The 24,996-nt window shown below is 43.0% G+C and overlaps 2 protein-coding genes across 3 annotated transcripts; both read right to left on the bottom strand.

The window, feature by feature from the left end:
• Positions 1-5,247: 5,247 nt before the first annotated feature.
• On the bottom strand, positions 5,248-7,914 carry LOC111961808 (small ribosomal subunit protein uS2m). The gene is made up of 4 exons (XM_023984352.3): positions 7,815-7,914; positions 7,399-7,512; positions 7,132-7,261; positions 5,248-6,657 (listed from the first exon to the last, which is right to left on the bottom strand). Exons 1-4 carry the CDS (start codon positions 7,837-7,839, stop codon positions 6,105-6,107), a joined length of 822 nt encoding a protein of 273 aa, XP_023840120.1. The 5' UTR covers positions 7,840-7,914; the 3' UTR covers positions 5,248-6,104.
• A 112-nt stretch (positions 7,915-8,026) lies between these two features.
• On the bottom strand, positions 8,027-17,749 carry LOC111961807 (protein phosphatase 1 regulatory subunit 26). Of its 2 annotated transcripts, none has more exons than XM_023984351.2 (5): positions 17,414-17,749; positions 11,940-15,710; positions 9,566-9,686; positions 8,706-8,761; positions 8,027-8,556 (listed from the first exon to the last, which is right to left on the bottom strand). In XM_023984351.2, exons 2-5 carry the CDS (start codon positions 15,668-15,670, stop codon positions 8,532-8,534), a joined length of 3,933 nt encoding a protein of 1,310 aa, XP_023840119.1. In that variant the 5' UTR covers positions 15,671-15,710; positions 17,414-17,749; the 3' UTR covers positions 8,027-8,531. The 2 variants fall into 2 exon arrangements, with proteins under 2 accessions (XP_023840119.1, XP_023840118.1); XM_023984350.2 differs by lacking the exon at positions 17,414-17,749 and adding an exon at positions 17,144-17,356.
• Between the last annotated feature and the right edge of the window lie 7,247 nt (positions 17,750-24,996).

The following is a 24,996-nucleotide window of genomic DNA, read 5'->3' as shown; positions in this document are numbered from 1 at the left end:
GGCAAATGAGAGGAATAAGCTTTGTGCCTGTAGAACATTTCTGGGATCTTTTATTTCAGCTCATGAAACCAAACACTTTGCATTTATATTTGTTGGCAATTTGAATGCACAGAGAAACCGAGACAATATTATCGCAAGGCCCATTGTCGCAAGGTTCTGTACACAATTCCTGGAAGCTGAAAATGTCTAATTTCTTTCATGACTTGCATACTAAGACATGTCACCCATTGTGCATGTTTGGGATGCTCTGGATTAACATGACAGAGTTCCAATTCCAGGCACTTCACACAGCCATTGAAGAGTGGGACAACATTCCACAGGCGGATCAACTCCATGCTAAGGAAAGGTGTCAGGCTGCATGAGGCCAATTGTGGTCACACCAGATACTGACTTGTTTTCTTAGGCTACATCACATCCGGCCGTGATTGGGAGTCCCATAGGGTGGCGCACAATTGGCCCAGCATCATCCGGGATTGGCCGTTATTGTAAATAAGAATTTGTTCTTAACTGACTTGCCTAGTTAAAGAAAGGTTCAATAAAAAATAAAAAATACATTCTTATCCACGCCCCTACTTTTTAAAAAGGTATCCGTGACCAAATACAACAGGTGTAGACCTTACAGTGAAATGTTTACTGACAAGCCCTTAACCAACAATGTGGTTTTAAGAAACTACCCCCCAAGAAATAAGAGATAAGAATAACAAATGATTAAAAACAAGCAGTAAATAAAAATAGCTGGGATGTATACAGGGGGTACCGGTAAGGAGTCAATGTGCGGGGCACTGGTGTTGAGGTAATTGAGGTAATATGTGCATGTAGATAGAGTTATTAAAGTGACTATGCATAGATAATAACAGAGAGTAGCAGCAGCGTTCCAGCTGTTCAGGAGTCTTATGGCTTGGGGGTAGAAGCTATTTAGGAGCCTCTTGGGCCTAGACTTGGCACTGTCTATGACTAAGGTGGCTGGAGTATTTGACCATTTTTAGGGCCTTCCTCTGACACCTCCTGGTATAGAGGTCCTGGATGGCAGGAAGCTTGGCCCTGGTGATGTACTGGGCCGTACACACTACCCTCTGTAGTGCCTTGCGGTCGGGGGCCGAGCAGTTGCCATACCAGGCAGTGATGCAACCCGTCAGGATGCTCTCGATGGTGCAGCTGTAAAACCTTTTGAAGATCTGAGGACCCATGCCAAATCTTTTCAGTCTCCTGAGTGGGAATAGGTTTTGTTCACGACTTTCTTGGTGTGCTTGGACCATGTTAGTTTGCTGGTGATGTGGACGCCAAGGAACTTGAAGCTCTCAACCCGCTCCACTACAGCCCCGTCGATGAGAATGGGGGTGTGCTCGGTCCTCCTTTTCCTGTAGTCCACAATCATCTCCTTTGTCTTGATCACGTTGAGGGAGATTGTGCTTGCACCACACGGCCAGGTCTCTGACCTCCTCCCTATAGGCTGTCTCATCGTTGTCGGTGATCAGGCCTACCACTGTTGTGTCATCAGCAAACTTAATGATGATGTTGGAGTCGTGCAGTCATGAGTGAACAGGGAGTACAGGAGGGGTGTAAGCACGCACCCCTGAGGGGCCCCCGTGTTGAGGATCAGTGTGGCGGATATGTTGTTACCTACCCTTACCACCTGGGGGCGGCCCGTCAGGAAGTCCAGGATCCAGTTGCAGAGGGATGTGTTTAGTCCCAGGGTCCTTAGCTTACTGATGAGCTTTGAGGGCACTATGGTGTTGAACGCTGAGCTGTAGTCAATGAATAGCATTCTGACTTAGGTGTTCTTTTTTTCCAGGTGTGAAAGATCAGTGTGGAGTGCAATAGAGATTGCATTATCTGTGGATCTGTTGGTGCAGTATGCAAATTGGAGTGGGTCTAGGGTTTCTGGGATAATGGTGTTTATGTGAGCCATGACCAGCCTTTCAAAGCATTTCATGGCTACAGACGTGGGTGCTACGTGTAGGTAGTCATTTAGGCAGGTTACCTGTTCTTGGGCACAAGGACTATGATGGTCTGCTTAAAACATGTTGGTATTACAGACTCAGGCAGGGAGAGGTTGAAGATGTCAGTGAAGACACTTGCCAGTTGGTCAGCGCATGCTCGGAGTACACGTCCTGGTAATCTGTCTGGCCCTGCGGCCTTGTGAATGTTGACCTGTTTAAAGGTCTTTCTCACATAGGCTGCGGGGAGCGTGATCACGCAGTTGTCCGGAACAGCTGATGCTCTCATGCATGTTTCAGTGTTATTTGCCTCGAAGCGAGCATAGAAGTTTTTTTAGCTTGTCTGGTAGGCTCGTGTCACTGGGCAGCTCTTGGCTGTGCTTCCCTTTGTAGTTTGTAATAGTTTGCAGACCCTGCCAAATCAGACGAGTGTCGGAGCCGATGTAGTACGATTCGATCTTAATCCTGTATAGGCGCTATGTTATGCGCGGCCACGCAGTCGTGGGTGAAGAGGGAGTACAGGAGGGGACTAAGCACCCCTCCTTGAGGGGCCCCCGTGTTGAGGGTCAGCATGGCAGATATTTTATGCCTACCCTCACCACCTGGGGTGGCCCGTTTGGAAGTCCAGGATCCAGTTGCAGAGGGAGGTGTTCAGTCCCAGGGAGCTTAGCTTAGTGATGATCTTTGAGAGGCCTATGGTGTTGAACGCTGAGCTATAGTCAATGAACAGCATTCTCACATAGTTGTTCCTTTTGTCCAAGTGAGAAGGGGCAGTGAGTGCAATAGTGATTGCGTCATCTGTGGATATGTGTGGGCGGTGTGCGAATTGGAGAGGGTTCAGGGTCTCTGGGATGATGGTGTTAATGTGAGCCATGGATTCGTGGCAATAGTCATTTAGACAGGTTACCTTGGCGTTCTTGGGCACAGGGACTATGGTGGTCTGCTTGAAATATGTAGGTATTACAGACTGGGCCAGGGAGAGATTGAAAATGTAATTGAAGACACTTCCCGGCTGGTCAGCGCATGCTCTGAATACACTTCCTGGTAATACGTCTGGCCCTGGGGCCTTGTGAATGTTAACCTGTTTAAAGGTTTTACATTGGCTACGGACAGCGTGATCACACAGTTGTTTGGTTTGTGTCATAGGGCAGCTCGTGGCTGGGTTTCCCTTTGTAATCCGTGATAGTTTGCAAGCCCTGCCACATTCAACGAGCGTCAGAGCCAGTGTAGTAGGATTTGATCTTAGTCCTGTATTGATGCTTTGCCTGTTTGATGGTTCGTCGGAGTGCGTAGCGGGATTTCTTATAAGTGTCCGGATTTGTGTCCCGCTTCTTGAAAGCAGCAACTCTATAGCCTTTAGCTCAGTGCGGATGTTGCCTGTATTCCATGGCTTCTTGTTGGAATATATACGTATGGTCACTGTGGGGACGACTTGGCCGATGTGCTTATTAATGAAGCCGGTGACTGATGTGGTAAACTCCTCAATATCATCAGATAAATCCCAGAACATATTCCAGTCTGTGCAAGCAAAACAGTTTAGCATCCACTTCATCGCACCACTTCCGAATTGAGTGTGTCACTGGTACTTCCTGTTTGAGTTCTTGCTTGTAAACTTTCTTCAGGATCGGTGGGTCCCCTGTGGGACGGTTAAGCTAATGTAGGTTAATGCGATTAGCATGCGGTTCTAAGTAACAAGAATATTTCCCAGGACATAGACATATCTGGTATTGACAGAAAGCTTAAATTATTGTTAATCTAACTGCACTGTCCAATTTACAGTAGCTATTACAGTGAAAGAATGCCATGCTATTGTTTGAGGAGAGTGCACAGTTTTGAACATGAAAAGTTATTAATAAACAAATGAGGCATATTTGGGAAGTCTTGATTTTGCACAGAAATGAAATTGTTCATTGGATCAGTCTAAAACTTTGCACATACACTGCTGCCACCTAGTGGCCAAAATGTGAATTGCACCTTTGCTGGAATAATACATTATGGCCTTTCTCTTGCATTTCAAAGACGATGGTACCAAAAAAACACATAAAACGGGTTCATTTTTTCTTTGTATTATCTTTTACCAGATCTAATGTGTTATATTCTCCTACATTCCTTTCACATTTCCACAAATGTCAGTGTTTCCTTTCAAATGGTACCAAGAATATGCATATCCTTGCTTCAGGGCCAGAGCTACAGGCAGTTAGATTTGGGTATGTCATTTTAGGTGAAAATTGAAAAAAAGGGGCGGATCCTTACTTGAGCAGGAATCAGGAGTATAGAGTTATGGTCAGATTTGCCAAATGGACTGCGAGGGAGAGCTTTGTATGCGTGTGTGGAGTAAAGATGATCTAGTTTTTCCCCGCTAGTTGTACAGGTGACATGCTGGTAGAAATGAGGTAAAACAGATTTCAGTTTTCCTGCATTAAAATCACTGCCACCTAGGAGCGCTGCCATTGGATGAGCATTTTCTTGTTGGCTTATGGCCCTATACAGATCGTTGAGTGCGGTCTTAGTGCCAGCATCGGTTTGTGGTGGTCAGTATACAGCTACGAAAAATATTGATGAAAACTCTCTTGGTAAATAGTATGGTCTACAGCTTATCGTGAGGTCTTCTAACTCAGGCGAGCAGAACCTCGAGATTGTGCACCAGCTGTTGTTAACAGAGACACACACCTCCGCTCTTGAGTTTACGAGACACTGACGTTCTGTCCTGTCGATGCATAGAAAAAACAGCTAGATTCATATTAACCATTTCCTTGTTCAGCCACGACTCCACGAAGCATAGGTTATTACAATAGGACATTCTCAAACGGCGCCTGTCTCATTTGTTCTCCAGTGATTGTACATTTGCCAATAGAACATGGGTTAGAGGTAGTTTCATCAGGCTGCCTCCACGTCGGCCTCTATATCTCTGTCTTTTCCTCTTCCGAGTGTCGGGGATTAGGACCTGGTCCCGGGTGAGCAGTATGTCTTGAGCGGCTGAGTCATTGAAGTATAATTCTTCATCCAAATCGAGGTGTGATCACCGTTTTGATGTCCAGAAGCTCTTTTCGGTTATATGAAACGATGGCAGAAACATAATGTACAAAAGAAAAAAAAGTTAAGATTAGAGGAAAATAGTATAATTGGTCAGGAACCCATAAAACAGCCACTATACATGCCAGCGCCATTTTGTATTTTATTGCTACAATGATAAGGATGTTATATAATTTCAGACATTGATTTTATATGACTGGGTACACTAAGATGTTAGCCCAGTATTACAATTCAAGGAAATAGTTGGAATGTAGAAAAAGCACACGAGGAGACCATACATATTTAGTGAAAAGAAAGCTTACTTGATAAATAGCATGAGTGCATTCATGTAATTTGATACAGAAATAGCTTCTTTTTTATTTGACCAGACAATGTCAAGCTGAATGTTAGAAATAATCTGGAAACATGATCAGTTTGATGGAGCAAACATTGCAATTACATACTTTGTAAACCTCAGTTTCTCCACAGATAAATCTAGACAAATAGCACCAAATCTGTTGCTGAAAAACAGTGCTTCATATAGCATTTTAGCAGTACAGTCCTTGGCCATGTTTGACTATATATATATATTGTTTCCTTTATTTAACTAGGCAAGTCAGTTCAGAACAAATTCTTATTTACAATGACAGGCCTAGGAACAGTGGGTTAACTGCCTTGTTCAGGGGCAGAACGACAGATTTTTACCTTGTCAGCTCAGAGATTTGATCTAGCAACCTTTCGGTTACTGGCCCAACACTAACTACTAGGCTACCTGCCGCACCTAAATGCTTGCTTTACACACCCTTGGCATAAATCCCTAATCTGACATGAACATAATATTTATATATTTCTTAATTCCATTATTTTACTTTGAGATGTGTTTTTTTGCTGTGAACTGTTAGATACTACCGCACTGTTGGAGCTAGGAACACAAGCATTTCGATACACCCGACCAATAACAATTTATTTGTTATGTTGTTGTAAACAATGAAGTGGAACACTTGCTTTCAAATACTACACTTGATCTTAGCCAAAAGGCAGAGATTTCACCTATCCTATCATTTCAGATCAGGGTTAACTTCAAGGGAGTAAAATTGAAGAATGCATTTTCAAATAACTCAAAAAGGGGCCCTTCATTAATTCCACCAGCGCCTCTCACGAGGAGCCCGGTGTGAGGCCCGCTGGTGATAGACCCTGGAGCAGCTCCATCTGCCTCCTCTTGTCCTTGGCCCTGTTGATGGTCATCTTGAAGAGGCGGCAGTACAGCTCCATTGCGGCTGGTGTGTCATCGTTCCCAGGCACCGGGTATGTCACCAGGCTGGGGTTGCAGTTAGAGTCCACTACCCCCACCGTGGGTATATTCATCTTGGCCGCATCACGGACTCCCACATGCTGCTGGAAGACGTTGTTGAGCGTTGAGAGGAAGACGATGAGGTCAGGCAGCCTGACCCCCGGGCCGTACTGGATTGGGGCATTGGTGAGCAGACCACCCTGCCAGTAGCGTGTGTGGGCATATTCTCCGCAGTCCCCTGCCGTGCTCTCCACCAGGTGGCCGAACTGTCGGCGGCGGGAGACGAAGAGGATGATTCCGCCGCGGTAGGCGATGTGGGCGGTGAAGTTCAGGGCGCTCTGGAGGTGCTCCATTGTCTGGTCCAGGTCGATGATGTCCTGGTCCAGACGACTGCCGAACAGATAGGGCTCCATCAGCCTAGTAGAGAGGGATGAAGGGACAATCAAGATCAATGTTTGTGTGACAATGTACTCCTGTTCATACCTACAGTATGCTGTCTGTCTCTGTATATGAAATCTGCAAGGCATGTATTTGGATGGCAGGTAGCCTAGCGGTTAGAGCGTTGGGCCAAGAACCGAAAGGTTGCTGGATCGAATCCCTGAGCTGACAAGTTATCCTTCTGCCCCAGAACAGGCAGTTCTGGCAGTTAACCCACTGTTCCCTGGTAGGCCGTCATTGTAAAATAAGAATTTGTTCTTAACTGACTTGCCTAGTTAAAGAAAAGATTAATAAAAAAATATATGTATATGTTTTCATGTTGCCCTATGAAGATAATCCAGCTGGTTTTACTTTACTCTGATGCAAGAGTAAAGTAAATATGGTAGATAAGGTCAATACGAACCACAAAGAGAACATAACTGTCAGATGAACTATGAAAATCAGCCATCCAACCTGTGTCTGCAGCCTTTCTTGTGTCCAAGGTGCACTCTGGCATCGAATAGATCTTTCAAGGAGAAGAGTTCTGACAAGCGAAAGAAATCTGGCATTTCAAGAGGCAAGTTCTGGATCTTGTCAGTGACAGCTATTAAAAAAAATATATATCGAGAAGTGGTTAGTTCTTTGTGATTGTAGAGAAGCTTTATGAATTCGTGTTAAATATCCATAGCATGAACTACTGTAAGATAGCTAACTGTACTTGTCACTGACAACTCTGCCTACCCGTGCTGTCAGTTTGCAATGGGAGTGTTTTGACTGCGGTAGCAGTCGCATAGAGAGGTCCACTACAGGAGTATCCAGCTGCAACAATCCGGGGCTGGCGGAACCCGCACAAACCTACAAGAAACCCACCAGCATAGTCAGTTAGCTAGCAGTCAGACGATAAAGACAGCAGCTAGCTACAACATATAAAACATTACATTGTAACGTTGGCCATCCAACTTGATTTGGATGTGTGATGCTACTGCTAGCTAACGTTAGCCAGTTAGCAATGGTTGTGTAATTGAATTGTCGGACAATTAAAAACGAGGATAGGTTGTACAGTCTTGCAAGGTAGCAAAAGAGATGGTAAACATATTTCATGTCATAATCATAACCAAAATATTTGATTTGATTGTATAATGTAAATAAAAATGTACCTTTGGTAAAAACTCCTGCTGCCATGCTTGCTCGTGCTGTCCCCTCCCACTGAAGGTCAAAGAAATATGCGACTGGTAGTTGAAGTCCATTGGATGTGTCGTACGCACTAGATCACGTGTCAATAATTTCCATTGGACCACAACTCCCATGAGCACGCATGTAGTTGAATGCTCATTCAAAAACTTTATTGAATTGTAATACCAGTTACTGAACCATACTGTACTCTCTTGTAGCCTACACATTTTATTGTCAAATTCTAGCCAAATACTGTAACATCTACATTTTTTGGGATGTGTTGATTTTCAGAACTGTTTTTTCCCCAATAAATTATATTTTAACATCAATATGAATGTGATGTAGAAGTCAATCTATAAAATCTATTGAAATTGAAAACGTTCTTCAACAACTGTCAATTTGAATATTGAGAACCCATAGCCTAATAAAAAAAAAAGATGTATCCAAATATTAAACAAATATAAATAATTAAAACATTGTTGAACAATAACAAGTGCAATTTCAACATAACCAACATAATTCAGAATCAAACAATTCACATACAACAGACAAACCCTCTTCACCAACAATAACAGTTTTCATCCACATGACTAAGTCGCTTTGGATATAAGCAGTTGCTAAATGGCATATACTCATTTAAATGTTTGATAAGAAATCTTGAAAGATTTTCCTGTAAAAAAAACATCTGTGCTTCTGTTGCTTTACTTCCCAGTTGATTTATTTTTCCTGCAAAGAAAAATAATTCATTACACTCAATGAACCCTCCTTATCTTCTAATTTAATCATGTCTGTGTCTAATCCTTTATTTATCTATGTGTTGTACTATTGTGTTATCAAGTAGGTTAAATATGACAAGATTTGCCTACAAAATGTACCTGGATAGAGGTAGAAATTGGAGCTTTCTCTTCACAGGTTTCTCAAACTTGGTCTTCTGAAAAAGAGCCCAGAAAGAATCGATTGTTAACAAACCAAGCCAACAAACCCCAATTCATCACAAACCTATTCCAGACAGATTGGAACACACTGTAAAGCCCATTGCACACTGCCCATTACAATGCCTAATAAACTCCAACAAAAACATAGGGGTACACCCAGTACTTAATTTGTAAATCGGGAGGTGCCGGGAAAAAATGTGAGCGGGAGAGAGGGGTGCCCTGGGGAGCTCTGAGTTACTGGAACACATAAGAAAAAATTATTACCTTAATAATAAAGCATTGCATGCATATCATCGCATTTGCGTAGTGGCATAGAGCAGGAGAGTAGAGGCACTTACACATTGGGAATATTTTAGTTCTGTGAGAGATACAGGTGTGCTACTCACACAGCCATGGCCACGCATTGGTCTCAAACATAGGTTACAATGTTACGCAAACCATAAGTCAGGGCTGGCCCAACCCAAATCAACTCTTAGAATATCAGGCCCAGGCTGAAAATCGACATTTTCTCATTATGTTTTTTGGGGTGGGTTGGGGCAGGACAATAAACGAAGAGGTAACTCATCTTTGATCTCTTTCATTTGAATTTTTACATTGTAAAAAGTGACAATTATTTTTCATGCCATGAGAGGTACCGGATCCGGCCAAACAGCTCCCAGAACAAAACAGTCTAAAACAGGGAGGTGCCGGCTCAAATTAAGCACTAGGCACACCTATCCATCTCTGTTTTTAGTTGGTGTTTGATTGGCATTGTATGGGCAGTGTGCAACGTGCTTAACTGTCCCCGTACGTCACTGTACCTTTGGCTGATTTACAGCAACAGCTTTACACATCCATCTGAACCTCTTGCTCCTTTCCTCTGTGTTCAATGCTATGTAAGGGCTGAGGGTGATACCAGGGTCAATGGCGCTGGACAGAGACCTGGAGAAAGGCAGAGTAGAGGAGGAAACATCAGTGCATGTTTATGTAGACAGACTGATCTATACATCACCTTGCATTATAAATGACTACTCATTATGGTTGCATGCATCAACCAATGGTTGCGTGCCACGTCATCGACTGTGCCGTCATACACCAGATAGCTATAACATGTGGTTCACGTGCTGTAAAATACCTATCCAGGCATTGTAAGATCTGGCATGCGTCAGCTAAGCCTGGACAGAGGAACACGCCCTATAATTTGGGGTCGGCAATCAGCGACTGAGCAAAATTGATGTCGAACACAGACTCCTATCCTCACTCTGCTTATGCACTAGACATTATGAACATCATGATAACCATGAAGCCAGTACGATCATATCACTCTCAACAGTAGAGAAATGTAAATGGTGTGGCCGGCTGGCCGCAGACCAGACTTTTACATGCTGTTACCAGAGGAAAATGTTGAGAGATCAAGGAGAGAGAAGCCTTTGAGTTACTCATTCATGTATCCAAGTCAGTCTGTCTGTCTAATATAATGTATTGTGGACCAAGGTACTGCTGAACCCCTCACTGCTGAGTAATTCTGATTTGGTAATATGATGAGAAGAGAGGTCGGAGGACACTAAGGCTTTTAACATTAGCTAAATTAGTCATATACAGAGATAATATAGCATGAGTTAGACAGTTGGTTTAACAGAAATGCACATTTCTCCAGTGGCAAGTGTCCTTCTGAAGAGTAGCAGCTGATAAGAACACCTTGAAGAGCTGTAATGTATGTATGGCCCATCTTTGTTGAGGAATATCAAGGTGTTTATAATATTGTTGAGGATACATTTTAATTGAATTAGATAAGAGATGCACCACTATTGATGAAATTCACTCTTTATTACACAGTTGCACTTTAAAAGATAGTCAAAGTTCTTCCTTTGACAGGGAAAGTGGAGAAAAGTTAAATTTTTGCTAAATACTTATGAAAACTGGCGATGCACAGCATGTTCAGTACAATATTTTTTCCCTCCTTTTTTCCATAAACAAAAATAAATAATATTTTCACATAACAAAATTCAAGAAAACTACTAGAACATCAAACAAAAATCAACCAAATGGCAAGTCAAGAAATACAAAGAGCGTTGATGATGTGTGTGCTGTTGACAGTTTGTCAGAGGGAAATCAACCATTGATATGGGCAATGTGCCTATGATTGTAGAGGAAAATCTCTTCATGATTAAAAAGTATTTGTATATTTTCAGCGACAGAACAGAGCAAATATGCAAAAACCACATGTAAAAACAGCATTTGTGACTGGGGTTAGTTGCTTTTGCTATTTTAACCACTGCTGACAGAACCCTTAAAAGAGAACAAACAAATAAATGCCTACTTTATGACAAGGTTTAAACTGGCTTGTCATGAGAATACAATATGATACTTTTTTTGTTTAAAATGTGTTAATGCCACACAAAAAAAAGAGGAAGACTATATTAGAATGCAAAGGGAAGATTTTGGCCGATGGACAAATTACAAGGAGGGCATGGGAACAAACACACACACAAATATTAGTTGAATACAGTCTGACGTATTTGCATGATAAAAATAAGTCCCTTCAGTCACTCATCCATGGAGCAACAAAACCCTAACTCACTGCTCCCTGTAAAATGATGTCTTCAATTGTTCATTTTGACCCAATATTTTATTGTACCAATTACTCATATAGTATATTTGGGTGGTTAGGCCTATATCTTTGGCCTGATAACTTTAAGAGGGCTTCGATAGGATTTTCATATGTTGTATCTTTACAAAAACAGTCAGTGAAACATTGGTGAGACAAAAATAACCATCTTATTTCCTGTAAGAAACAACCAGACACACAGCTGTGCATTGGGTGGTACTAACATTCATGCACTCTGCTTGTTGTTTCAGGGCAGTGGCTGATATTGCTTAAGGGTTTCAATGATAAGAATTTAAAATAATAATAATCTAAGAGCACAAATTAAAAAAGGAACATTTTAGTCTTAAATTCTCAATGACATTGCGTTATAGTATTTAAATAGATGTATAAAATGTACAAACATATAAAAAAAGGCTTTGTGTGTGTATTAACAACAAACAATCCATTGGAACCTACGAACTAACAAATGTACTTGAATTGACATCCACCAGGAAGGAGGGCACACTCAATAGGCTAACTAATATTTAAAAAAAGGTTATGTGATGCTGCTATGTGACCTAACAAACAAGGAAAAAGCCTGCACTTACAAAGTGTGAAAGCCCTGCTGCTCTGGGCTCGTCCTCTCATCTGACTCGCTGACGTCGGTCTCATCTACACACTCCTCTCCTCGTCTTCCTATCTGCTCTGTCTTCCTGCACTCCCTTTCTCTCTCACTCTCTCCTGCTGGCAAGTCTCTCCTCCTTTCCTCCTTTCCCTCACTCACTTTCACCTCCCTGCTTCTGACCTGAACGTGGTTGGTCTCGTTCGTGAACAGTTCAACAAACATCGTCTTGTCCTTGGCCACGTGTACCACGCTGCTCTCCGACAGCCCCGGGGTCAGGGTTGGGGATTGACCCCAGCGGCTGCCTGACCCATGACTCTGAAGGAAGTACCTCCCTGATGGTCCTGTCTCCGTAGGTCTCCTGGTCAGGCTGGGGAACGGGGAGCTGAAGACGGCAGCCGACGTAGATGTAGTCTCTGAGGATGAGGGGCGGTGGAATGGAACCAGCGGTGATCTGATGCTGCTCCCAGTCCGTACAGCAGCAGGACGGGTGGAGACAGGTGTATCCGGTGCAGGCTCAATATTCCTCCTACTCGGATAGATACTGGCTGGTACTACACACTGATACGCTGGAGTGGTGGCTGTCTTCTCACCGAAACTAGGTGAGCTGTACTGGAATGGGTTCCTGTTATGGATCTTCTCTTTTGTCTCAGTGGTGGGGATCACTTGGCTCTTACGCCACTGCTCCGAGTCAGTCCTGGGCAAGGGGTAGCTGGTGCTGGGAAATGACCTGTAGCTGTAACCCCTTGCCATCTCAGAGTTGGCACTCTGGTGGGTATCACCGCTTCCTGAATCTGAACTAGAGCTCCTCCTCTTCTCTGATCTGGCAGACCCAGAAACAGCGCCATTGGCAGGCTCCAGCGCTGGAGGATAGGAGCCGGGGGTGAGGGCTGAGAGGAGGCACGACCCCCTGGCTGTTTCTGGGGTGTGGTTTCCTGGCACTGGCTGGATAGGGGGTGTGTTTGGAAAGATTCCTCTGTCCGGAACTCCTCTCTGCTCACAACTGCTCTGACGAGGCAGGTCAGGGAATTGAGTAACGTCTATCCTTGGAATTTCAGCCAGCAGATTTTCCAATTTGATGCATTTCTCCGTGAGAGGGACTGTAGTTTTGCCCTTGCCATTCCCGATCTCCTCTCTATCATCTGTTTTCACTGTGGTAGTAGAAACCTTGGCCTTTTCTGCCAGGAACTTTCGGATCTCCTGTTCGATGCTGTCGTCGCTGTCCACTGAACTGCTCTCTTCCTTGATGTGAACAACAACTGGGTTAGTCTCTCTTGACAGGCCTTCTACATCCCTGTTCCCTTGAGATCGGTCCATCTCATCTGTCTGGTTGAGGGGCTCTTTCTTTTCATTGCTCTGTGGATACTGTGACACATTCTTACTAAATATGCCTTTTTCTCTGTTGTTGTTACTACTCTGGGCAGTAGTAGTAGTAGTGACTTTAAGGCTAGTTTTCAAAAGGCTGGTAGTCTTGGGCACATGGTCCATACCCAGCTTCTTTAACTCTGATGTTTTTCTAGGCAGCGGCTCCTCATCCTCAAGGCCCTTCCTTGACTTCAACTTCATATCTCTAGTCTTCTTTTTCAACTTCTTCTTAGTCTTGAGCAAGTCTTTTATTGCAGTGTCCAGGTCTTCGTCACTGTCCAGTGAGCTACTCTTGTCTCCACTCTTAGGTTCCCCCCTCCTCTCTGAGGCCCTCACTGATTTCAGTGGGGCTTTTTTCAGGGTGGAAACAGATGACCTTGACCTTTGGTCATGCTTGGTCAAATGCTTTGGGAGTGCCTCTTCTTTCATTTTGAGATCACTCTCTCCTTCCTTGGAACTCCTCCTGCTGCCACCTTCCTCTTTGCGCTTTCTTTTCTGCGTCACAGACAGCCTCAGTGTTTTCTTCTGGGCCGGACTCAGTTTGGTGTTTTTCTCTGGTTCTGTTATTGTGTTGTTTCCACCTGGACTTGTAGTACCAACATCTGAGCCGGGCCCAGATGACAGTTTGTGCATTTGGGCTTTCTTCTCAAGAAACTTCCGGATTTCCTGTTCGATCCCATCCTCACTATCAATGGAGCTCTCATTATCACTTGTATTACTATCATCATCATCAGCACCATGGCAGTTTGTGGAGATAAGAGAAGTGGTGGCGGTGGACTCCGTGGAGCTACTGTTAATATTGATATGGCCTGCTAATGCTACGTTAGGGTTAAAGGCCCCTGGCATTTTAATGACAGCTTTAGAAATGTCCAGGATGGCCTCAGCACACATCAGCTCAGCTGTGGTGGTGGTGTTCACCTTCAGAGTGGCTGGGCATGGGGTGGTGTGCTGCTCTTGCTCCCTCTCTCGCAGCGGCTCCACTTTAGTCGACAAGAGGAGGCCATTCCCTTTGGGGCTGCTAACTGCTAATCTCTTCTTGATAAGAGAGAGTGAGGAACCAGGAGTTTGAGAATGTAGAGATGACTTTAAATCCCTAGTCTCAGGTTTCTTCTTTTTAGAGCGTTTGTGTTTTTTCATGGCCGCTGCCTGAGTGCTTGTGCTCTCTGGACAGTGCAGGGGAGCCCCTGCTTTACCCACTTGCTTTTGTTTGGGTAGAAATAGAGAGAGCTTCGGTACACCCTTCTCTTTCTGCTTCTCCAGCTGGTAGTGGCGGATGGCCTCCTCTATTCCGTCATCACTGCTGCTGGAGTCTGACTCCTCTTTGAGGACGAGAAGGGGTTTGGAGGACTGTCTGCCTCCTTCATGTCTCTCTTTCTTCTTCTCATGCTGGTAGCGTTGAATAGCCTCCTCAATGCCGTCATCACTACTGCTGCTGCTGTCACTGTCAGACAAGTGTTCCTCCAACTTCACTGCTTTCAGTACAGGACTCTTCTGTTTGTCAGAGAGAGGGTTGGAATTAGAGGGGCCTCTCTTCTGTTGCAAAGAAGATAGTTTTTTTACCACCGCTGCATTGCTTATTGTGTCCAGTTTCTTAAAGGGATTCTCTTTGCAGGTGGGTATCTTACTTTTCAAACATTTTTTCATGGGTAGTGCTGTGTTGTGTGTCTCTGTTTTGACACTTCTCGGAACCTGGTTGCTGGCAGTTAAAACCTTATTGCTGTCGGAATGTTGTTTAGTAGGTTCTGGAAAGGTTGGAGCAGCCTCCCGCCGGGGAATCTTGGGTGGCTGTAAAATATTAGTGGCCGGTTCTGGCTCAGCCTTGCGTTTGTGGTCATCCTTTTCCTTCAGGTACTCCTGAATGGCCTCCTCGATGCCTCTATCTACAGAGTCATCGCCGTCAGAACTCTCCAAATCAACATTATAGGAAACTTCTGGCAGTGCCAGCAAGTTATCAGTGTGAGTGAGAGGAAGAGGGCCTCTGAATTTGGGCTTGGGTTCGATAACCACAGGAGGCCCCCTCCGGACCTTGAAGCCTTGGCCCTGGGAGCCCCGGGCTCCAGCCTCCTGTACCGGTTGCCCTGATAGCACTTGGTTCCCTTCTGTCTCGTCGCCCATGTTGAGTGAGGACTGGGTGCTCCTTAGGCTCTCTATGATCATCTGGACCTTCTCTGAGATGGGTGTTCCAGTGGTGGACAAGTCGCTGTCAGAGTCATTGAAGCACAGTGGCAGACCGCTAAAGCCTCTGGGCAGACCACCGCACGATGACCTCCATTCTGTGTGCAAAGCCGCGACTGGAGGCAAGTTCAAGTACATTCTAGTGTGGTGCTGGGGTGGGTGGGGGGGCTGGAGCATGGGATCACAGCTGCCTCAGACCACACTCACATCTTTACATCTGAAACAAAAAAGGAAACAAGAGAGTCAAAATACAGCTTTTGTATTCATATCATACTAAAATACATTCTTTTTTATTATTATTGTTCAGATTTTCACTGTAGGCTATAGGCACAAAGGATGAGGGGGCACAAAGTATGTGAGGGGGTGGTCTGGAGGGGAGCTCATCCCCTGTCCGTAAGTTGGAGAATTTTGCATTTTTCAAACACCTGAAACAGCCCATGTGCCCCCTATGGGCACAATGCCTCATATTGGTCTTGTATTTCTGATTATGCACTTAGAAAGGAATAGAAAACCTTTGAAAAGTACATCACATTACTGCTGAAATTGTCCTTTACTGAGTATCATGATAATTACAATGCTTTAATTTAACCTCTATTTATACAGGGAATCCCAATTGAGACCAGGGTATAGGTACAGGGTATAGCTACAGCAATGCACTAAGGGCATTGGCCTAAATTGGTAAAAAGACTAAATCTGCCAGAATATGAACGTTTTATTAATTTAACACTCAACCAAATTACGTCATGCACGAATACACTGCATCAAACTAGCAGGTGTAAGGGGCGGTCATGTGTAGCGCGATACTCAAACCCGCCATTCTGTTTCAACCAAGTAGAGTGATAAACAACGTCGCCGACATCCCAGGCTGCAGTAGCCAGATGCGAAAGAAGGGAGGGCTGTAAGCCCAGAGAAGACCAAGCCTAGGCTACTGTTTAATTAAATAATATACCACAAAAACTCAGATATCGTTTGGTCACGAATACAACGTGGACAGATGAGTCAATGTAACTTACTGTATATCCAGTTAAAAGACGACAATCCATGTCCAAATGTGATTTGCCGTCATCATACATAACAGCCGAGAACGACTTTTAACACTGAATCCAAAAATAATTTGTTACCATCCATACAAACATTTAACTTTACCTGTGGTAACAGTAACATCGTCTGCATATGGCTATAGCTGATAAATAGGGACGTTTACTTTCCAACAAAATCGTATGTTGAGGACATTGTCTCCGAACCTCAATGCCTTGGTTGTCGCAACGCCACCCCCGGCAGGCCCGTATCCCTCTAGCGGCTCGGGCTGCACTATTGCCCGGTGTGTATCACTAGGAGACACCGCAGAGCAACCATGTTCCTCCACTACCTGGCCACTGCTCCATCAAACCCTCTCTTTACGTTATCATATTCTCAAAGGACACCGGTAATTCGACAACATTTTTCTCACTAATAACGATATTAATAGAAAGGTATAAAACAGGCGGAATAGGGGATATCCCACTGAACGTATTCGGTGTATTGAGAAATAAGATTACTGGCGGGCCTGCTGTAGAACAGGAATTTTTCTGCGAAGAAAACATTTGTATTGTGCACCTCGACAACCTCTAAATATTAACACACACGGCACATCTACTTAGTTCAATTTACCTGGTTATGGTTGAATTACTCGTAGGGCCTACACGTTAATTTAATTTCCCTGGTAATTCTTCAGCTTTTAGCATCCACACACAGAACAGACACGCGCAGACAGTGCACGATGTCGAGCACCCCTTCGTCTCCACCGCCGCTTGACAGGAAACGCGGTATTAAATTGCATTGAATTCTGTCAGGCCGAAATTAGCGTTTGAATCAGGAAAGTTCTCTCACGACCTCTACATGCCAGAATGTTGAATAAAATTACATTGTGGCGTACTTTACCAGTTGTCCGTGCGACACATTGGCCATCTTCTTTAAAGGAACAGTAAAATAACATATAGACTATCTCTCAAAGTTGACCACCACTGACTTTCAGTAAGGACTATGTTAGCTTTGTGTAACAGCTCCTCCTGATGTTAACCTCCTCCTGTATTACGTTAGCTTTGTGTAACAGCTCCTCCTGATGTTAACCTCCTCCTGTATTACGTTAGCTTTGTGTAACAGCTCCTCCTGATGTTAACRTCCTCCTGTATTACGTTAGCTTTGTGTAACAGCTCCTCCTGATGTTAACRTCCTCCTGTATTACGTTAGCTTTGTGTAACAGCTCCTCCTGATGTTAACRTCCTCCTGTATTACGTTAGCTTTGTGTAACAGCTCCTCCTGATGTTAACCTCCTCCTTTTACTAACCTACAAACCATTTTATATGATTAAAATATTATTGATATGGACAGCCAGGCATATTAGAAATCAGGCCTAATTATTTTAAAGTAGCCTATGATGTTAGAAATAATATGACACAAATGTCTTTACATATTACGAAATATTGTGGCCTAATGACATTTTGCAATAATTAGACCTTCTTAAATGAGTTACAAGTAAATAATCATAATAGTATTATAAGTTGATGGCACTTTTATTCCAACAAATATGTTTAATACAAAGCTACAGGTCCAGACAATGCAGTTACAAATATACATGTAGTGCAGCTCAAATTATTAATAGTAGCCTTATAGAAAGTAATTGGAATTCACTTAAAAACGGACACACAAATTAATTGTATACTATGTTCCATGCATTTACTGTAAGTTGGTGAACGTGACAGTAGCAATATAAATACTATACATAAAGTGAGCTATACTACATATGCTGTATCTGTAGTTGTTTCAAATACCACAAGATGATGCTGTATGCAAGCACAAACCATCTCTTATTTTCTTCTCTCTCATTTCCTAACCTCTCTCCCTCTTCATCTCTCACCCTCTTTCCCCTCTCATCATCTATTTTCTCTCTTTCTCTTTCCCTCAGGTGCAGTTACACCCCAGGTTCAAAATACTGATACTTTTTGTCTCAATTTCTTCAACTTGGATTGGTGTAGGCATGGGCTAGAGGAAGTTTCCCATGCCAGTAATTTCCTTTCAAGGGAAGTGAACAAGTGCAAACTTCAGGGGAAAATAGATATTATGGGGATAGAAGGAGTTATGGGGACACAACCCCTCTCTCCCTCTGTTCCCTTCCTCCCTCCATCTTTATTATGATTCACTCAAACAGTCTTCTATCACAGTGATTCTCAGTGGAGTCAGTTCATTTCTCTCTTCCTCTCTAATTAATAAAAAAAAAACATTAAACAGGTTCCCATATCCCAGACTGTAGCTTTAAGATATTTTAAGCCTGTGTGTGAGATAATAGCTGTGTCCAAAATGGCACCCTATTCCCTACAAAGTGCACTACCTAGCCCTCTGATCAAGTAGTGCACTTTGTAGGGAATAGGGTGCCATTTGGGGCATAGACACCATCTCACACACAGGCTTAAAATATCTTAAAGCTACAGTATGGGTTATGGGAATCTGTTTAATGGTCTTTTAAATTATTCAATAATATAACATGCCTCATGACTCATGAGCTTAGCACTGCCCTTGGATCTAGAGCACTGTCTATGAATTTGAGAGGGGTCTCATTTCCCCCTGAGCCCCTTCCCTTAGATGAATACCAAAACAAATGGAGGGGCTGCCATTTGGTTGAAACATGAATCCCAGATTGCAGCTCTATTGACAACATCCTATCACAGTAGTGAGTGTCTGTGTCCCAAATGCAACCCTATTCCCTGGGTCTTTCCACGAAATTAGTGTATTTTGCGTCTCTTTGATATTTAAGTAGAAATTGTACAATAATATTGCATTTTGAAGCCTGTTATGAAGTGCCTTTTAATACAAACCACGTAGATAATTCAACAAATCAGATTTTGAATATGAAAAAAAGCTTTCTAAAATACCAAATTTCAGCATTTTGACATGTCCCTACGATCAACCTTGTGTCATTTCTAGAAAGATTTTAACAAATTGAATCCCAACATTTCTCAAAGTTTCACCATCATTGTAAAGACCTAGTTATTTTATTGCTTTGACAAAGTCTTTTCTGAAAATAAGTATTTATTTAATGTGATTAGTGGTTAATTTACGTCTGTCCCTCATTTTAAGGTCAACCCTGTTATGTGAACATATCTCTCATTTAATATGGTGAAACTATTCCTTTTAAAATATATATATTTTTAAAGAAACATTGAACATCTAACTGAACAAACATATAAACTCAACATGCAACAATTTCAAAAATGTTACTGAGTTACAGCTCATATAAGAAAATAAGTCAATTGAAATAAATAAATTAGTCCCTAATCTATGGACTTCACATGACTGGGAATACAGATATGCATCTGTTGGTCACATATACCTTAATAAAAAGGTAGGGGCATGGATCAGAAAACCAGTCACTATCTGGTGGGACCACTATTTTCCTCATACAGCACAAAGTATCTCCTTTGTGTAGAGTTGATCAGGCTGTTGATTGTGGCATGTGAAATGTTGTCCCACTCCTCTTCAATGGCTGTGTGAAGTTGCTGGTTATCGTCGATCGAGAGCATCCCAAACATGCTCAATAGGTGACATGACTGGTGAGTATGCAGGCTATGGAAGAACTGGGACATTTTCAGCTTGTGTACAGAACCTTGTGTACAGATCCAGGAATTGTGTACAGATCCATGGGGCCCGTGCATTATCATGCTAAAATATGAGGTGATGGCGGCGGATGAATGGCATGACAATGGGCCTCAGGATCTCCTCATGGTATCTTTGTGCATTCAAATTGCCATCAATAAAATGCAATTGTGTTCATTGTTCGTAGCTTATGCCTGCCCATACCGTAACCCCACCCCAACCATGGGGCACTCTGTTCACAACGTTGACATCAGTTAACTGCTCGCCCACACAATGCCATACACACTGTCTGCCATCTGCCCAGTACAGTTGAAACCGGGATCCATCCATGAAGATCACGCTTTTCCAGCATGATTGGGAGTCCCATAGGGCGGTGCACAATTGGCCCAGCGACGTCTGGGTTAGGGTTTAGCCGTGGTAGGTCGTCATTGTAAGCAAGAATTTGTTCTTAACTGACTTGCCTAGTTGAATAAAGGTTAAATAAAATTTAAAAAGTTGCACTGTCAGCACATGCAGTCATTACAAACTTCTCAATGTCTCTCACTGCACCAACCCCCCCCCCCCCCTCTTTATATTTCCCCTAACTATGTGTGTGAACTCCATCCCCATACACTGAGGTTCAGGAGAATGAGCCTTAGTGTTAGAATACCCATTTTGTATTGAGGGCTGCATCAATACAATGTGAGGTAGGCCGTCACATTGGATGTAGCAGTGAGGAGGCAGAGAAGGATATAAAAATGTTAAAAACATCTACTGTTTTTAGCAAAAGTGGGAATAAATAGGCAACAAAAGTAGGATACTTACAATATTTACAAATTAATAAACAGGACAAAGAGCAACATAAGTAAAAGCAATGACCTAACCTTAATAATTAACTTGACCTATAATGCATTTCACCATGGGATATCCCATTAGACATGAATGAGCAATTAACATCATAAAGAGCATGACTGGCACATATTCAGGCAATAAACATTTTACCGATAGCACACACTTTCATCAAGGTGCTAAACAATGCCTTAAAGAGCGACTGCCCCTAAAAACCAACTCATCCCTTTTGAAACTAGCTATGTGGTATCGATACGAGTAAGATTTTTTTTTTCTAGTGTTAAGATTGACTACAAAGTAGGATCATTTTGCTCATAAAGTCGGTCTCATCTAAAACGGAGTTTGGAACCTCGGTTTGTCACAAGGAGTAAATGAAGGTTAGATTTGGATTACAATTATGTCAACAAATCGTGCCCCCTTTTGCCAAGCTCCACATGGAAATCACCCCTCTGCCCACTTTGCTTCACTTCATTTAATGGGGTTCCATTGTCATAGTTATTTATTTTTTTGCAATTCGTTCCAGTCATTGGCAGCAGAGAACTGGAAGGAAAGGCGGCCAAAGGAGCTGTTGGCTTTGGGGATGACCAGTGAGAATACCTGCTGGAGTGCTTGCTACAGGTGGGTGTTGTTATCGTGACCAGTGAGCTGAGATAAGGCGGAGCTTTACCTAGCAAAGACTTATAGATGACCTGGAGTCAGTGGGTCTGGCGACGAGTATGTAGCGAGGGCCAGCCGACGAGAGCATACAGGGTCGCAGTGGTGGGTGGTATATGGGGGCTTTGGTGACAAAACGGATGGCACTGTGACAGACTGCATCCAGTTTGCTGAGTAGAGTGTTGGAGGCTATTTTGTAAATGACATCGCCAAAGTCGAGGATCGGAAGGATAGTCAGTTTTACGAGGGTATGTTTGGCAGCGTGAGTGAAGGAGGCTTTGTTGCGAAATAGGAAGCCGATTCTATATTTCATTTTGGATTGGAGATGCTTAAAACTTCTTATGGATAGGGGGCAGCATTTTCACGTTTGGATGAAAAGCATGCCCAGAGTAAACGGTCTGCTACTCAGTCCCAGTTGCTAATATATGCATATTATTAGTAGATTTGGATAGAAAACACTCTGAAGTTTCTAAAACGGTTTGAATGATATCTGTGAGTATAACAGAACTCATATGTCAGGCAAAAACCGGAGAAAAAATCCAACCAGGAAGTGGGAAATCTGAGGTTGATCGTTTTTCAACTCATTCCCTATCGAATATACAGTGGGATATGGGTCATATTGCACTTCCTAAGGCGTCCAGTAGATGTCAATAGTCTTTAGAACCTTGTCTGATGCTTCTACTGTGAAGTGGGGCAGAATGAGAGGGGAATGAGTCAGAGGTCTGCCAGCAGCCATGAGCTGGTCACACGCATTCACATGAGAGGTAGCTCCCGTTCCATTTGCTTTTCTGAAGACAAAGGAACTCTCCGGTTGGAACATTATTGAAGATTTATGTTAAAAACATCCTAAAGATTGATTCTATACTTAGTTTGACATGTTTCTACGACCTGTAATATAACTTTTTGGACTTTTCGTCTGTACTTTCCGCTGGACTTGCACGTGCGTCGTGAGTTTGGATTTGTTAACCAAACGCGCTAACAAAAGGAGGTATTTGGATATAAATTATGAACTTTATGGAACAAATCAAACATTTATTTTGGAACTGGGATTCCTGGGAGTGCATTCTGACGAAGATCATCAAAGGTAAGTGAATATTTATAATGCTATTTCTGACTTATGTTGACTCCAACATGGCGATATCTCCTTGGGTTGTGTTGGTCTCTGAGCGCCATACTCAGATTATTGCATGGTTTGCTTTTTCCGTAAAGTTTTTTTGAAATCTGACACAGCGGTTGCATTAAGGAGAAGCATATCTTTAAATCTGTGAATAACACTTGTATCTTTTATCAATGTTTATTATGAGTATTTCTGTGATTTGATGTGGCTCTGTGCAAATTCACGGGATGTTTTGGAGGCAAAGCCAAATGTAAACTGAGGTTTTTGGATATAAATATGAACTTGATTGAACAAAACATACATGTATTGTGTAACATGTTGTCCCGGGAGTGTCATCTGATGAAGAATATCAAAGGTTAGTGATTAATTTGATCAATATTGGTTGGAAAATCGCTGTATGCTTTCTGTGACTAGTTGCTGACCTAACATAATGATATGTTCTGCTTTCGCCGAAAAGCTTTTTTGAAATCGGACACTGTGGTTGGATTAACGAGAATTTTATCGTTAAAATGGTGTCTTATACTTGTATGTTTGAGAAAATTGAATTATGAGATTTCTGTTGATTGAATTTGGCGCCCTGCAATTTCATTGGCTGTTGGCGAGGGGTTCCGCTAGCGGAACGGGGTTCCAGTATTTGTAGTTGTCTACATATTCTAAGTCAGAACCGTCCAGAGTAGTGATGCTAGTCGGGCGGGCGGGTGTGGGCAGCGATCGGTTGAAAAGCATGCATTTAGTTTTACTAGCGTTTAAGAGCAGTTGGAGGCCACGGAAGGAGTGTTGTATGGCATTGAAGCTCGTTTGGAGGTTTGTTAAAAACCTCTTACAGCTACCCCCCCCCTTCTTTCAATTTCTGCCTGAAGACATACCCAAATCTAACTGCCTCTAGCTCAGGCCCAGAAGCAAGGATATGCATATTCTTGGTACCATTTGAAAGAAAACACTCTGAAGTTTGTGTAAATGTGAATTGAATGTAGGAGAATATAACACAATAGATCTGGTTTAGATAATACAATATTGTTGTATCATCATCTTTAAAATGAACAAGATAAAACAAACATTCAGATATGAATATGGGGACAATTTCAGTGAAAAACATAAGAGGGCAACAGTACTTGTGCAAAGTTTCAGAATGATAACTTCCAAAATGAGTGTGCTACATGACATTTATCATGAAGTCACCCAGGTGTCCCACACAAGTAGCCCAAATGTACCCAAGTGGCCAAATTGGTGAAGGTATACATTTTGAAACAAATAACTATATACGAAATACCAAAATGGTATTCTAACACACCCCCCCCCCAAAGAATTGAAAAAAAAAATGGAAGAAAAAAAAAATGGAAGAAAAAACAATTTGAAAAAAAATCCCTTTCTTTTACAAAATAACATGGGTAACTATTTACACACTTTCAATATTTGGAAGACCCTCAGTCCTCTATCAAATCAAATCAATTTATATAGTCCTTCGTACATCAGCTAATATCTCAAAGTGCTGTACAGAAACCCAGCCTAAAACCTCAAACAGCAAGCAATGCAGGTGTAGAAGCACGGCATATTGTGCTGCTGATGCCAGGTGCCATAGCAGTCTCTTTCTGCTGTAAAGCAGAGGGTCACCAAGCATGTGGTGCAGGTGATGGGGGACTTCATCTTGCAAACAACACAGCGACGCCTCCATGCTGTGCCCTTTTGGCCCTGAGGCACATCCATGCCTGCAGAAATAAATTTGGGCAGATGAACACTTGTGGCAGGAGCAGAAGGGACTGAGGTAGAGTGGCCAGAACGTGGTGCAGTGTTGCTGTAGCCAGCAAGCTCCTTGATGACCAGCTCTCTGAAGGCTTTCTGTGAGAGGAAGGGCTTTCCACAGCTCTTAGCCATTTCCTTGTGTAGGATGAATGCATTCACCACAGCAATGTCAATGAAATGATAGAAGGTCTTGTACCATTTCATCGTCTTATGGAGAACATTGTAATAGCCTATCAGCGCATCTGATAGGTCCACACCTCCCATGCTCTTGTTGTAGTCCTTTACTGCAGTTGGAATGGGGACATTTTTGGTGGTCCATGCCCCGGCACCGTCCTTCACACGCCTGACAACATGATCCCCACTGAAGGACTTGTGGATTGTTGTGCACATCACCATCTCTCTGGTATCCATCCACTTTACAAACAGCAGGCCATCTTCACGGATCCATCGCATGGTCCTCCGCTCAGCCCGCTTAGGCATGTCGTTCACCTTCGTCTTCGGAAAGCCCACCCTGTTGGTACGAATGGTGCCACAA

The sequence above is a fragment of the Salvelinus sp. IW2-2015 genome, linkage group LG4q.1:29, assembly GCF_002910315.2.
Source record: "Salvelinus sp. IW2-2015 linkage group LG4q.1:29, ASM291031v2, whole genome shotgun sequence".
Taxonomy (NCBI): Eukaryota; Metazoa; Chordata; class Actinopteri; order Salmoniformes; family Salmonidae; genus Salvelinus; species Salvelinus sp. IW2-2015.
Note: the sequence above shows the minus strand (reverse complement) of the source record. Positions and strands in the feature narration are given on the sequence as shown.